Genomic DNA, 14,583 nt, shown 5'->3' with positions numbered 1-14,583 from the left:
AGCACATCGTGGAGCTCATGATGGTCGTTAACTTACCATCAAAATGCCTACTATGCAATGTAGCAAGGGCAAAAAGAAAGTGCAGGGCCCTGGCAGGCTTTGTCAGCAGCGAGGACATGGTGCAGAGCCGTTGGCCTTCAGCAGCCTCGCTGAGCGGAGCAGCGAGCAGGGAGCAGCCCCCTCCGGCCTCCCCGCTGCCCCCTGGCACTGCCCCACAGCGGCGGCACTGGGAGCTGGGGCGGCGGCACGATTTCCCCTTCCCGGCAAAGGGAGGTGGCACAACCAGCAGGAACACGCGAGGGCAGAAAGCGGAGAGGAGCAGTGCCCGGGTTTCCTCCCTCGTGGCAAGCGGCCACGGCTGAGGAGCATGGTCCCGAAGCGGAGAATCATGACCGGGCATGCTGAGGGCTGACACATTTTGTTTTCCATGCGGCTTAAAGCCGTGACACACAACGTAGCCACTACCCCAGAGTGCTGACTGCAGCAGAGACACGGCCATCTGATAGCAGCCGCCGGCGGGGAGGAGGCGGGGGGGCTCGGTGCGGGCGCTGCAGCCACGGCCCTGCACTGGGTGCCCGGCCGTGCTCACGCTGTGTGCCCCTCGTGTCCCCAGCGCCCGGGCGCTCCGCCTGTCCCCCCGCCTGTCCCCCCGTCCTCGCCTGTGCAGCTCCACCTGCGCCCAGGAGAGTGCATCCCCGAAACGAAGCCAAGCCCTGGCGTAACGCCTGCGTTGCTTGCATCTTGGCACTCGTTCTGCCTGCCTAGAATCTCTCCTGCGGTTTCACGCGGGCCAGGCGAGGCCTAATATGGCATTGTGCTCCTCCGGAGCCGCTGGGAAGCTCCTGACAAGCAGCCGCTGAGCTCCACCTCAGGGATGGGTGCGCGTCGGCACTGAGTCACGCAGCTGCTGGGTGCACAATCCTCTGAGCTTCTTGTGACAAGAGCTGCTCTGCACTTTCTTTAATCATTTTCCCCGTTTCCCACTCCCCCCCTCCTGCATAACGAAGCCAGAATAACAACAGGCAAAGTTCAGAAGCGGCCTCCGTAGGTCTCAGCACGGCTCCTGTCCTAAGCCCAGTGGCGAGCAGGCTGCGAGCGCTCCCCCCGCTGCCATCGCCCCACGGGGCTGCGTCAGCGCCCAGTGCCTGCCGCCTCGTGCCCCGCTGGTCACGGTTCATCTCCCCAGCCGGTGAAGCACACCCAGCAGCACCTGTAGCTGCAGACAACGCTTTCCGTACACAGCCGCGTCCGTGTGCTCCCCCCAGCCCCTGGGCCGCAGCCCGTCCCGTGCCCCCCCAGCTGCTCCTCGCTGCACGAGCAGCCTGCTGGCGCCTGGAAGATGCGAGCCGTCCTCCTCGGGGGAGAAGGAATGCCGAAACTACCCAACTGTCTGAAGCCTCAGAACATAATTATATGAGGAGATTGAAATGACAAGTTCGCTTTTGATGGTTTTGTTCTATGTGACAAGGCTGGAGTTATCTCCTCTGCTGAAAAGCAGAAAAACAGAATTGTAATGGCAATTAATTTACATTCAAATAGCTCTTTTCATCCAACTGGATCCTAAAGAGCCCTAAAAACTGCACTGATCACACAAAGGAAACGAGGCAGGGCTCATTCATCCCAGCTGAAAGGCTGGCAGTCTCTGGCAGGACGTTAGAGGCTTGCAGAAATCTAGCCATCAAATGGATGCAGTTTTTAACGATTATTTTTCATTACAGAAGGCTGCCATGCCCTTTGGGGCCTGTTGTGGGTGGTGGGTGCCTGCAGCTCGGCATCCAGCAGCACCGCGTGTCCCGGTCCAGGTTCAGACTCGGGCTCCTGGCACGCAGGCACGGAGCCAGCACGAGGGCGTTAGGGGCAGGCAGGGCGCTGCCTCGCGTTGCCCCGCTGGGCGAGCCCCAGGGATGCAGCTCCCTGTGTGCCCCCCGCCCCGCACAGCCCCAAACACTCCAACAGCCCCGAGGCGTTTGAGCCTCAAATGAAAAATAACCCAAAAACACTTGCACACTGAATCCGAAGCATCTAGTGGGAGAGAAACCAAGCTGGAAAACATCCAGGAGTGGATTTCTTCTCTTCCTGGCAATGATTAGATTATCCTAGAATAAATCGCTCCTCTCAAGGAGTCTGTTAGGTGTTAGGGAATGGTGTGGCTGTGGGAATGTCACTGCCTCTGCACCACACGGATGCCAACCCTCCTGCAGCAGGCAGAGCCGCCGGGAAGCGCTGAGCTCAGCGCCGTGGCCGCTCGGGGTGAGCCCTGCCTGGACGGGGAGGAGGCAGCGAGCGGAGCCCAGCACAGGCGTGTGTGGCCTCGGCCCCCTGCTCCCCGGCACCGCCGCCCTGCTCGGGCACAGGCGCTGCCACCGGCACAGCCCCATCGCCTGGCACCGCCGACGGGGTGCAGGGAGAGCGCTCTGCTGGGAGCTCCCCTTCCCCGTCCCTGGCACCGTGAGTCGCCAGCCCCTGGTGACCCCCACCCCGCAGACCCACGCGCTTCTCTTTTTTTCAATACCAGTGCTGTGAGTGTGTGCTCTTACATTAACCCACTGTCAATAATGAGGAAGTTATAACTAGCTCATTTAAGATAATTATAGTGCGCTTTTCTCCCAGCTATGAAGGGATGCTTTGAATTGCTTCTTTACACACACATGTGCATATTTTTAATTTACGTCTTTGTTTTGTACAGAGGGAAACTCAGATGTGTTGGATGGCTGCCTAGCACAGCCAATGCCAAATGCCAAAAATGATCGGAAAACCCTTTCTCCCCTACCAGCCTCAAATCCACTGGGTGGGGAACAGCCACGGGGTGCACCCGCCCCGTGGGCTCACCGGCCTTGTAACAGTTCCTGGCAAGGTGGCCATGAAGAAACACACCGACCTTACCTTGTGAGTGTGCAAAACGACTAGGAAGCCCCAAAAGACCAAGATTCTGAATATTTTTTGGATGCTAAAGAAGCACATAACCATTAATATTAAGTATAATTTTGCGTCCACACGTTTTGCAACAAATTTCAATGCGTGAATACAATCTCTGCTCTACAAAGTGGCGGGTGAGATTCTGCCAGTTCATCGTTACAAGCTCCAGGACACAGCTGGGAAAGAAAGCAAGACTTAGAGGGATGCTGGAAAGGAGAAGGAGCAGTGAGATTTGAACGGGCATGGAAGTGAGAGGAAGGTGAAAGAAGAGGTAAAGAAGTGAAGAAAGCCCGGCCCGTTACCCCTCACGCCGTGCTGGGAATGTCCCGGAAGGCGCAGCCGCGCGGTGCCCAGGCCGCAGGCTCCCACCCGGAGGAAGCAGCGGGGACGAGGAACCTCGGGGCTGTGGCAGTGAGCCGGGAGCGCCGCGGGCCCTTCTCCTGGGACGGGCTTGGGAGGCTCCGCTGCTGCTGCCAGGGGGCCCCGCCGCCGGCTGCGCTCGCTTCCCCCGCAGCCTCCCGGCACCGAGCTGCAAGCCAGGGCCATTTCCATTGGCGTCTGCCCAGCCCGAGAGCGCCAGACCTGCTCGTCCTCCCCGGCCGGGAGCTGTGGCCGGGCCCCCCGCCGTGGGAGCCAGCAGCCCGTGCCCCAGCGCTCGCCGCAGCATCCCGCCTGCCCCGCGCAGCCAGGAGACCCCCGTGCATTATTTGCCAGACAAATCGGCACTTAGTGGCAGGGCCACGGAAGTGCCAACCCTGCCCACCAGGTGCACTGCTGCTGGCATTTCTAGCAGCGCTAGAAATATTCTGCTGCAGCCGGGGAGATGAGTTTTCCTATCGCAAAACTTCAGCTCTGTATGGGCATGTCTGGAGGCAGGGGTCGTGGCCGCACACAGCTTCAGAAACTTTATTCCCGTCCTCCGGGAGCAGTTCTGCCTTCCAGGAGCTCTTGCGGACAAGCACTAGTTGCTCAGAGGGTACCTGACCCTTTCTTCACGCGCTGAGGGGTGAGTTTCGGCAAGCCCTCATGTCACAAACACCTCTGTTCCAGCCAGTTTTCAGTCCTCTATTCAGGCCCGCACTCCTGTCTCATTAAAATTAATTTCTCAGAGTATCTGATCATCCTCTTTCTTGCTGGAGAAAGAACATTCCAGACTTCCCCATTGCTTGTTCACCATTTCCCAGTAGTAATAGGTTTGCATTTCATTTCAGAGTTTCTCTTATTTTTAATATATTTCCATAACTCGTTCTTGGTGCCTTTTATGTTTGGCCTTATTTCGTTGTGCAACCACTCTCTCATCTTCCCGGACGTTTGTGTTCCTCTTTTCGGAGCCCTGCTCTCACAGTTTGCATCAGTCCTTTATGTTTTCTGGTCACTCCTAAAGCACTCCTGCCGTGCTCCTCATCCTGGTTTGACACTGGGAGTGTCACCGAGTCTCGCGGATGCGGCTGAGCCCTCCCGTGACCCTGCAGGTTTTCTTCCCCATAGACCCCGCAGCCTGTGCCCTGCCGGAGGACGTGTGCGTGCTCAGGCATGCATTTGCAATGGTTTCTTTGCTCTAGTGCTGCCCGAGTCAGTATTTCCAGTCTGTGCTCTGAGGATGGATGGCGGAACAAAGCTTGCCTGACTGATTTTCATGATTTCCCTTTTTTTCAGCAATGTACTTTCAGTGTTAACAAGCCAAGTGCATGCATTTACTATTAGTGCAAATTAACGGACGAGTCAATTAGAACTAAGCATTAAACTAATTGCTTCCTGTTTCAAATGCTTTGAAGGAAGCACAGTACATAAAATTTTTCACTTCTTGGTTCCTTCTCCCTACCAAGCGTCAGTGTTTGGGAGTGCTGGAAGATCTTCTTTTCCCCAGACTTAAATCATTTTCTGTGGTCTTTTCCACGCTTCAAGAACCAGCGCTGCATCTCTCTTCCCTTTGCTGCCCTCCCAGGGGGACTGACCCGGGGAAGTGAAGCCCCCGGCCCCACGGTCCCCTCGCCACCCACCCAGCCGTGCCGCAGCCCCCTGCAGGAAGCCGGCGCGCGGGCTGGGGTCCCACTGCTCGGGAGCAGCGCCCTTCTCCAGCCCGCTCAGCTCCACGCCACACGGCCGGGAGACAGAGCCCAGCAGCGGCCAGGGGGACTCGCTGTGGCTCTGGTCCCATCTCCCAGAGCTGCAGGGGCCAGCAGGACCCAGGCTCTACTTTCCCCAGCCCCAGTGCAAAGCCTCCCCTCTGGTCCAAGGAGCCCTTTGAGGGAGACGCTGCCATGTCAGAAGGCAGAAAATGGATCCGTCCTGTAACTCAGGATTCACACCAAAGGCAGCAAAGCTCCCACAGTCAGAAACGGCGTTACTGTTAATCAAAAGGGATTAAGGAAAATGAGCCGACAACGCAAGATACTATCACAGCCAGGAATCTGGTACGGTTCAAAGAATGCAACATCTGCACCTCTAATAGTTCAGATTATAGCTTAGAATATATGCTGCTGCCTCACTTTATGCCAAAACCAATCGCTATGTGCCTCGAGTGAAGAAGCAATTTCTCCCATCGGCACTCCACCGCCGAGCACCTTGCGGTGGCCACTGTTCCCAGCTGGATGTGAGACGAGGACTGCTCACCCGATACGTGATGGAAATGCGGTGTACGAACACAAGCCTGTGCTAAAACAGCATCGGTACGTACGCACTCAACGCTCCACAAGCACGCACGAGGACGTCTGTTCCCCTGACTATGAGTTCCACCACCTCTGCCACCTGCGGAGCCAGGGCTCTGCACCTGCCGGGGCCGTGCCGAGGCTGCGGGGCCCGCGGGAGGGCAGGACACGGTGCTGGTCCCTGCGGGACAGCTCGCTCGGGGCCCTGAGCAGGGCTGTGATGTTGCGGATAACAGTAACCACAAACACGGGTTGCTTACATGTTTCAGGATGTCCTCCGTGGGACACTGCACTGTGCTCGAGGGATCTCCACACAAGTACATAAAGAGCAAGCCTTTCGGCCTTGCCATTTCAAAACGCACATCTAGAAGACCTCAACAGAGCACAGAAAACTCCATCCTAACGGCGCTCCTTGCAGGAAAGCAGCCGCAGGCAGCCCCAGAGCGGACCGCCTGGGTTCGCAGCAGCGAGGCCAGGGCTGGCTCTGCATTTATTCAGCCATCTCAATGATCTGTTGCACTGTGTATTAAATTAAATTGAGTTTTCTAGTACAGATAAAGGTCAGTAAAGCTGTTATTTTAAGTGAACCTTGTGGCTTCATTTCAATGAGAGTCAGGATAGTAAAGTTCCCTCATTTCCGCTAGGTTTAGTATATCTCTTCTTTCTCATATTATACTGCAACAACAACAACATTAAGAAAACCTCTCTTCCTGTAACTCAGATTACAGACTGACATAAAGTCACGGTCGCGCAGTGTTGAAGTGGGGCGATGCCCACAGGAAGGCAGGCACCTGCACTCACCTGCTTCCCGTAGCTGTTCCTGAAGATGCTCTGTTGGCCCCTGCGGGTGACAGCCATCAGGTGCTCGACAGCTGCTGTCACCGCCGGTCATGCTAAAACAGAAATACCATGTTCATTACAATAGGCATTTCATTAGAAGAGAGCTTAGAGCAGGCAGAAAAATCCCATGGGAAGACTAGTTTAAGGCATTAATTGTTTCTTAATATTCTCAGACAAGTTCAGCCTGCTTTTCATCTAGATACAAATTTGGAGTAAGTATTTTGGAGCTTGTCTTCATTAGAAAAAGACATCAAGAAAGGATGTGGGTAGTTAATCACAGTAAATGCATGCTTCAGCCTTAGACCTCTGACTTTTTCCCAGTAATTACAAGTACTTTTGGGGAATTCTGTCTGTGTTAAACACCATTGTCACAGCTGAGCTCTAAGGGCTGTTTCTCATCCCACAGGTTCCACGAGCCAAGGCACTGTATACCTACCGAGGGCACAATCCCGGCGAGCTGAGGTTCAACAAAGGGGACATCATCATGCTGCTCCGACAGCTGGATGAGAACTGGTACCTGGGTGAGGCCAACGGGATCAGCGGGGTTTTCCCAGCCAGCTCTGTACAAGTCATCAAGCACCTGCCCCTGCCACCACCCCTCTGCAGAGCACTTTACAACTTTGACCTGAGAAGCAGGGACAAAAGTGAAAACAAAGAGTGCCTGACATTTCACAAGGTAACACCGCCCTGCGCAGCCAAAGGCTGGGTGACACGGGCTGGGCTGCTTTTCTTCTTTGGGTTGTATTGCGTTCTGCTGCTTCACAGCACTAGAGCAGATCTGCTGAAAATCAGGAAGGTTTCAGTCACTGACAGCACTGGCTAAAGCCCCATGGCTCCCTGAGGGCACGCACAGACACGGCCAGGACGAGGTCATCTTGAGCAGCAATTTCAGTCCCTCGGTTCAGCTGCTTTAGCTGACGAGGAGCAGCTGCTGGTGGTGGGCTGCTCTCAGCACCACAACGCACCAAGGAGAGCCTTAACAGATACCCACTGACATATTAAAGAAAATTGCTTCCAGTCCGGCAATACCTCATTTCTGCAGCTCGAACATGTTCAGCCAATGCACACACTGGCAGGGTAGGACCTGAACTTTTGCTGCCTTTGCTTTTATTCCCCAAAGGCTGCAGAGCTTGCATTTGCTCTCAGTTAGAGGACACACTTTTCTGAGTAACTGCACCTCCCAGCAAAGTCAGCTGTCCCTATACTGTCAAAAGGAGGTGAGGCATCACAAAGCAAAGCAGAGAAAGCAGTGCCTGGAGGCATCGGTGTCCTAGCAGGGAAGCCACCTCTGTTCTCTCCGGCTGGCAGCACAGGCCGAGGCTCTTCTAGCTCTCCCCAGCAGGAAGGAGAGGCAGGGGAGGGAGGCTGTGGTCCAGGCCAGGTGTCTGAGGAGTCAGAGCCGGATGTGGGGAGGCCAGCGGATGGGAAATCAAATAGCCAGGAGCCAGATGTGGTTTCTGACTAAGAAGGGGAGGAAACAAAAGAAAAAACAGTCAGAACAGGGCTGCACATCAGCAGCAGCCCTACGAAGTGGGGGTTTTCAGCTTGCTAGCGCAGATGCAGGGAGCCTGGGCAGCCAGCAGTCCTTCCTTTGTCATTAGGATTTACTTATTAGCAGGAGGCGCCTTCCTCAGCTTCCTGCTGTCTGCATTTGTTTTTTCTCTTCCACTTTATTTGCCTTTGTTTCAGGGCTTACTCACTCTGTTTATTTGCTTTTGGGAGGCTGTGCTCCCCTCCTCTCCCGCAGCAGAGTTCACACATGGGAAGTGAGCACACATCTAAAACAAACAGATGCTTCTTCAAAGAGGCACGAACATCCTCCTCTCCCCGAGCTCTGCAACACCCGTCAGCTGTTACTGCACGGAGTTTGGGAAGATTGGCACAGTAACTTCAGCAGCTCCCCTCTGCAGAAGCCTCCAGGCGATGCGGGTGCTCCTCCCGCTGGGCAGAGCACCCCTGGGGAGCCCTCTCACTGCAAGCCCCCGTAAACGGTTTCCTCCAGGAGCCGCAGCAGGCAGGGGAACCCTAGCAGAGGCACGGCGGAGCCTTGGATGGGTGATGCCAGAGTTCACAGAACCACCAAGTCCCAGAACGTCTGAGGGCCGCTGGGTCCATCCGGCTTCTCAGGAGAAGCTGCAGAGAGCTGGCCACAAGCCTGGCCCAAAACGTGCGCGGCACTGAAGAGCACCTCTTGCTCTTGTTCAAGGAAATAGTCGGCAGCCAGCTCCGATTTGCCTGTCTGAGCCTGAAGGGTCATTCACCTGCTGCAAGAGAAACACAAAATCTCCACCAATTCAGGCAGAAGGTTCGTGCTCGTACCCTGCACGGGCGTAAATAATTTGGCCAGCAGGACCCAGCCTTCTCTGACCCCTAGAACCTCAGAGCAGATAAAAGTTTAAACCCAAACTTTGTGCATTAGTTCAAAAGAGAGAAAAACAAATTTTTTTTCTTGTAGAGTTCTCTTAACTTGCCCCCCAAAAACCTACAGCAGATTTCATTAAAATGATGAAATCAAAACATATTAAAAATTGACAAGATTTAATTTTGCTGGATTGCTCAGAAACGTGAGTCCTTCTAAAGAGATTTAGCTATCAGTCAATACAAACTAGCTTTTTTCCTCCAGAGCATTTCAAATACCTACACTCCAGTAACATCAGGTTATTTCAGCTCCCGAAGTAATGATCTGAGTTTCTTGGCATCGTGGCACCAATTACCTAGACACTTACGCAGGGATTTTTTGCTTCGTTCGTAGCTAAAACGCCATTTTCATTATTAGTTCTGGGCATGGTGATTACAGAAGCATTTCCACGCGGTGGAAACCTTCAAACAAGTGGAAAGCTCCTCTGCTTTTCATGTCTCCTCTGTCAGACGCGTGTCCATGGTCCCAATTCAGCCACGCTTGCACCTTTAAATTAAAAACATGTTTGAGCATTGTGCTGAATAAGGACAGAGGAGCTTGTGTTTCAGAATAAATACATACCAAAAGCTTTGCCGAACAGAGGACTTTGCAGGGGACACACCGGCGAGGCTGCCTAACAAGGCTGCTGTGTGAAATTACAGGGCGAGCCCATCTTCACACCCACCATCCACCTCTCCCACAAGAGACGGCTGGTAACAATGTGCTCCTGCCTTTCAGGGTGATATCATCACCGTCATCAGCAGAGTTGATGGAAACTGGGCAGAGGGCAAGTTAGGCGACAAAGTAGGGATCTTCCCTGTCCTGTTCGTGGAGGTAGGTACAGCCGCTCGCACCTGCGCTTCCATCACACCTCGTGCTGGCCGCTGCCACGTCCCGGGCAGAGCGAGCCCCTGTGCCCCGTCCCACCGCAGCGAAGCCTCCTCGGCACGGAGAAACTGGGGGGCAAAGCTCCAAACCCGGGCAGAGCACCGGAGCCGCCCCTCGCAGGCTCCCGTCCCGGCACTCCCTGGCCGCGGCATCCTCCCCCAGAGCCCCCGCAGCCGCCCGCTCCCGGCCAGCCCTTTGTGAGCACCGGTCTAGACATTAATTGTGTTCCTACGGCTCAGCTGGGGATGCAGGGTGTACATGGCACCAACAAGAATTCCTAGAAATAAAATTAATACTTATAATCATCATAATTACAGCAAGCACCTCTTTGTGGCTATTTTATAAAAGGACATCAGTAAAACATCTAATTTGAAGCTCTAATATATTTTGTAAAATGCCTTTTCATTTAATGAAACCATTTTAGCTTCAGAAATGACTTATTTAACTCTGGCGTTAACAGAAATAAGTTAGCTAGGGACACATTAAGACACCAGGGAATTCGTTGTGGAGAAACTTATTAGTTATGGAGAAAGCAAAGGTAGATCTACTTTGGGAAACGTGAGGCTTTTCTTGGCTTTGATGTTTCAGTTTGTGCCCCGCTTTATCAAGTCCCCTGGTGTTAGAAAAGGCAGAAAATTGGTTTTGGTTCTGGCTAGTTTGATTACATATATAAATGACAATATTACCACCTTATATGTATACATATGCATACACCATGCTTTTTAAAACTTGCTTTAAGAAGTGAGGAGGAGGGAAATGTGAAAACAATCCATGCTTTAAAATGATAACGCTTGAGAGACAACTACCTGTTCTGTGTTAGCCTAATTCTCGTTCATCCGCGGAGCCAGGCATATTGCCTCACATGAGTGGGTGAGAATCTCAAAGTTTTGCAATTCGTTAATGTCAGCAGTAAATCATGATTAATTCCTTTGGCAGTCATCGTGGTGAAAAACATTGTCACCACATGCCCTTTGCTATTAATACTGTAGTGATCAGCAGTTTCCAAGAAATACTGCTTGATTGTTGCGTCCATGCAAACTCAGGGCCTGGCTCTTCTCTCATTAAAACCGATGGTTACCAAGCTGGGCTCTTTTCAGGGGCAACAGCAATGAGCCATGAATGTCTCGGGCTACGGAGATGTAATGGGGGGCTCCAGCTTTGCTCGGGAAGCTGCTGTCAGTGACAGCTTCTCTAAGTCAGTTCCTAAATTCGGCTGTAGAGATGTGGCATCCCATTCCCAGGTGCACCTGAGCTTGCCAGCACTATGCAGAACAGGAAGGTGTGCCCAAATGTCCCTCTGATTTAGAGCTGACTTTATTACAATGCTGCTATAGAGCCAGCCATCTCTGTGTACCTCTGCAAGTCAAGGGCTTAGACAAGGGATGAAGTTTCTGCAAAGTATCGGGGGGCATTTAGCCTCACTGATGTTCCGTCTAAGCAACAAATTTTTCAAACCAATTTAAATTTCACTGTGAGCTCTACATGGGTAATTTTGCATTCAGAATTTGTCACTGAAAACATATCAGGGACATAACTGAGCCACAACTTGTACAGATCACCTGCAAACCTGCAATCTGCCCGCTGCTGTGCTGCTGGGCAGCAGAAAGCTCCTGAGCAGCCCCTGGGCTGAGCCTGTGGGAAGGGGAACCGCTGCAGCGGCATCACCAGCCTTTCCTTCTGCCTCTTCCAGCCCAACACGACGGCCAGGCAGCTCCTGCAGACCAGCAAGAGCCACTGGCCGCCCCCGTTTAAGTGCGCGTCGCTGCGAACGGCCTCTCCCAAAGCGAAGGGCAGGGAGCCGCCCGCGCTCCACAAGGCGCCCGACTCCCGGCGGAAGAGCCTGCGGCCGTTCTCCATCACCACCGCCCTCAACACCCTGAACCGCATGGTGCACGCGCCCACCGACCGGCCGGCGCTGGAGATCAGCTCCCCGGTGCTCATCAGCTCCAGCAACCCCAGCGTGGCCGCCCCCAGCAGCGAGCAGGCGGACGCCCCCCAGGGTCCCCCTGCCCAGGTGAGGGAGCGGTGCGGCGGGGGGTGCGGGTTCTGGATGGAAACGCTGGGTGTGTAGGCGGGCGCCCAGAAAGCTGAAGCACACACGTGCAAAGACACAACACCCAGGCTGACAGCATCAGTGAGGTAATGTCATCCGCAGCATCAGGCTGCCTGCGATGTTTTCCCCTCCTTTTGAATTGAAAGGTCTGTCCGTAGAGTCTGGGGACTCCAGGGAATTCACAGAAAGAGAAATGAAGTTATCAGAGTAACTAAACTCAGATAAGTGCTCTCCTGTTCCAGTTCCTACACTACTGCGGTGAGCTCCCAGAGAAAACATAGACCTTCACTTGCAGAATCCAGTATTTTTAATTTTAGAAGGGTCAGTGTGGAACACGAATCCCCAGGGGCACTCACCAGGCCTCGCTCCCCCCTTGCGCAGGGGAGCCAGTGGCTGGTAACAGCCTTCTGCTCTAACCCCGTGCTTAAAAGAAAGGCAGGAACCTGCTCTTTTTATTGATGGTCATTAAATTTTTTTGGTGAGTCTCAAGCACATGAGGAGTTCCAGCACTGGCACAGGCTGCCCAGAGAGGTGGTGGAGTCTCCTCCTTGGAGATCTTCAACGTGGTGCTGGACGCCCTCCTCCAGGTGGCCCTGCTGGGGCAGGGGTTGGACCAGAGGGACCCCGAGGTGCCTCCAGCCCCAACCATCCTGCCATTCTGAGTCCCCAGCACCAAAACCCCGATTAAAACCCCAGCTGCTGTGCAGCATGCCTCACGTTCTGGTGACTCTGAACACAGCCTTTTCTCTGCCTGGGGATTTGGTCCAGGTGGATCCGGGGATGTTGGACACCTGTGGAGCATTTCTGCTGGCACCGCGCATGTGGCACAGCCCGCAGCAACCGGGGCCGCACGCCCAGAGCCCGCCGGGTCCCCGGCACCGCGGTGCAGCCCCGTATGCGGCCAGCAGTGTGCTGCTCTAACCCTCAAAGGATCCTCCCCAGAGACAAGCTGGTGGCAGGACAGGCTTCCTCGCAAAAAGCAGCATTAGAACATGTGCTGCAATAGTGGTTTGCCCTCCTGTTGCTCCTCAGAAGGGATATCAAGCCTCCTGAAAAGCAGTCAGGGTTGCTGCCCTGTCCTAAACCAGCCTGCTGCCTGCCTCTCTCCGCTTCCAGATGAATGGCTCCTGCCATGGGAGGGCAATTACCAGGGAGCCCCTGCCTGCCTGCAGGCTAAACCCAAGACTGTGCTGAGAGAAGCTGAACTTGGGGCTGAGCTAATAAAAGTAGACTGACCTTTTGGACTATATCCTCTCCTTATTTTAGGAGGCAAAAGAGTCTCGTTCCTTCTTCACACTCTGACTAAAGATCTCAATACAGGATCTTCACAGATCATCTGAAATGGGAGAAAAAAAGGTTTTGTTTAGATTTATATGGCATCTTTCATACTCAAGGTTGCTCTAACATTTTATAAAGCAATAAGCCAGCCCCTGGTAGTTCAGTGTCTATGCAATAAAACCCAGCAGGCATTTTGTACTTAGCAATAGCCTGTGAAGAGCCTTGGATGTTAGATCCTGGTTTATGTGAGAGGAAATGAAGCCTTACAATAGAACTATAATTCAATTGAAATGGTATCATGTCTCATGAACCCAATATAATTTTACCAAAAGTGTCTCAGCGTGAGCTATTGTCAACAGCATAAGCAATAGAGTGAATGTGTTAACTTGTTGCCTTAGAATGGTTTGAATTTCCTTTCTTCTAAACAGTAATTTTTCTCCTGCAGACTTAGAGGGGTATCTATGTGCTGTGCACGTGGCCACGGAGGTTGCAGCTTTTCCTCTTTCCATCCCCATCTTTGGGTTACGGTATTTGACCGAGGTGGAAATCCGAGACTCTAGTGCAAGTGTCGATATGAACTGCCAGCCAGATACTGCTGGTCGTATCCTACTGAGGACACATAGAGCTCCGTGATAGTAATCGGCTTGAACAGCCACGGTGCTGAAACTGATGATAAGGGAACCCTCCTGTTTAGAACAGAAGCTCCAGGACTGAGCAGCAATGGAAGGGGCGAGAGCTGATGCTGTCCCAAGGGCTAGTCTGCCCAGGCGGCAGCCTCCTGTGGAGGTTTAGCCTTGGTAGTAAGTGCTGGGACTTTGGAAAAGCCTCATGTGGCTTGTGCGTGTCTGAAAGTGTGGTGGTTCCGTGACAATTCCTTTCATAGACAGAGCATCACTGGGAAGGAAAGGAAAATCACCAGCTGAGCAAGTTTCGAGAACAAGGTAGGCAGTGGTTTATCCCTCCTGTCCTATGGGGAGAGGCTGAGGGACCTAGGACCGTTCAGCCTGGAGGAGACTCAGGGGGTCTTACCAAAGCCTCTAAATACATGCAGGGAAGTGCAGGGAGCACAGAGCCAGGCTCTGTTCAGTGGTGCGCGGCACCAGGACAAGAGGCACTGGGCACAAACTGGAGGTGCGTGATGGTGGCGCAGAGCAGCGAGCTCAGTAGCTTGGACCTTCCTGCACCAGGGCCGGGCACCGCTTCTCCTCACCCTTTCCCTTAAAGCGTTTTGCCAGTGGCCGAGGGACGAGCCCACGGGCCCAGCACTGGCTAGGGCCAGGCGGCAGCGCTGCTTCCTCCACCTCACGCGACAGGCCTCGGCCCTCCGTCTGTGAGACAGAGATAACGAAACCTCCCCGCCTCTGCGGGCTGAGAGACCTCGCTAATCTCCTAACGTTTGTAAAGCACTTGGAGATCCTCCAAGCAAGGCGTTGCAGAAGTGCAGGGTGTTACGGCCACGTGCTGCCCCCTGCCTGGCACGACTCCTCTGGAGGAGAGGGATTGCGTTGTCCTTGCTCCAGTTAATCCTCTGCCTCCCTGCTGAGCGTGTAAACAAGGCTGCC

At 53.8% G+C, this 14,583-nt stretch overlaps 2 protein-coding genes across 6 annotated transcripts in view; one reads left to right on the top strand and one right to left on the bottom strand.

Moving 5' to 3' along the window:
* Window positions 1-6,969, bottom strand: part of GRXCR2 (glutaredoxin and cysteine rich domain containing 2) — a 31,183-nt gene extending 24,214 nt beyond the window's left edge. The window contains exons 1-2 of the mRNA XM_083798602.1: window positions 6,841-6,969; window positions 6,366-6,457 (exon numbers count right to left, since the gene is read on the bottom strand). Of these exons, the coding sequence (XP_083654728.1) occupies window positions 6,366-6,457; window positions 6,841-6,890 (142 nt within the window). The 5' untranslated portion in view covers window positions 6,891-6,969. The remainder of the gene's footprint in view (window positions 1-6,365; window positions 6,458-6,840) is intronic.
* The window catches only part of SH3RF2 (SH3 domain containing ring finger 2), a 42,649-nt gene that overhangs the window by 10,630 nt on the left and 17,436 nt on the right, over window positions 1-14,583 (top strand). For 3 of the 5 annotated variants that reach the window (XM_083798597.1, XM_083798598.1, XM_083798599.1), the window contains exons 3-5: window positions 6,811-7,080; window positions 9,541-9,636; window positions 11,381-11,704. In XM_083798597.1, coding sequence (XP_083654723.1) covers window positions 6,811-7,080; window positions 9,541-9,636; window positions 11,381-11,704 — 690 coding nt within the window. The remainder of the gene's footprint in view (window positions 1-6,810; window positions 7,081-9,540; window positions 9,637-11,380; window positions 11,705-14,583) is intronic. The other 2 variants (XM_083798600.1, XM_083798601.1) reach the window with 1 other exon arrangement.

Source organism: Anser anser (assembly GCF_964211835.1).
Source record: "Anser anser genome assembly, chromosome: 14".
NCBI lineage: Eukaryota > Metazoa > Chordata > Aves > Anseriformes > Anatidae > Anser > Anser anser.
The sequence above is the reverse complement of the archived record's forward strand: the minus strand, read 5'-3'. Positions and strand labels throughout refer to the sequence as shown.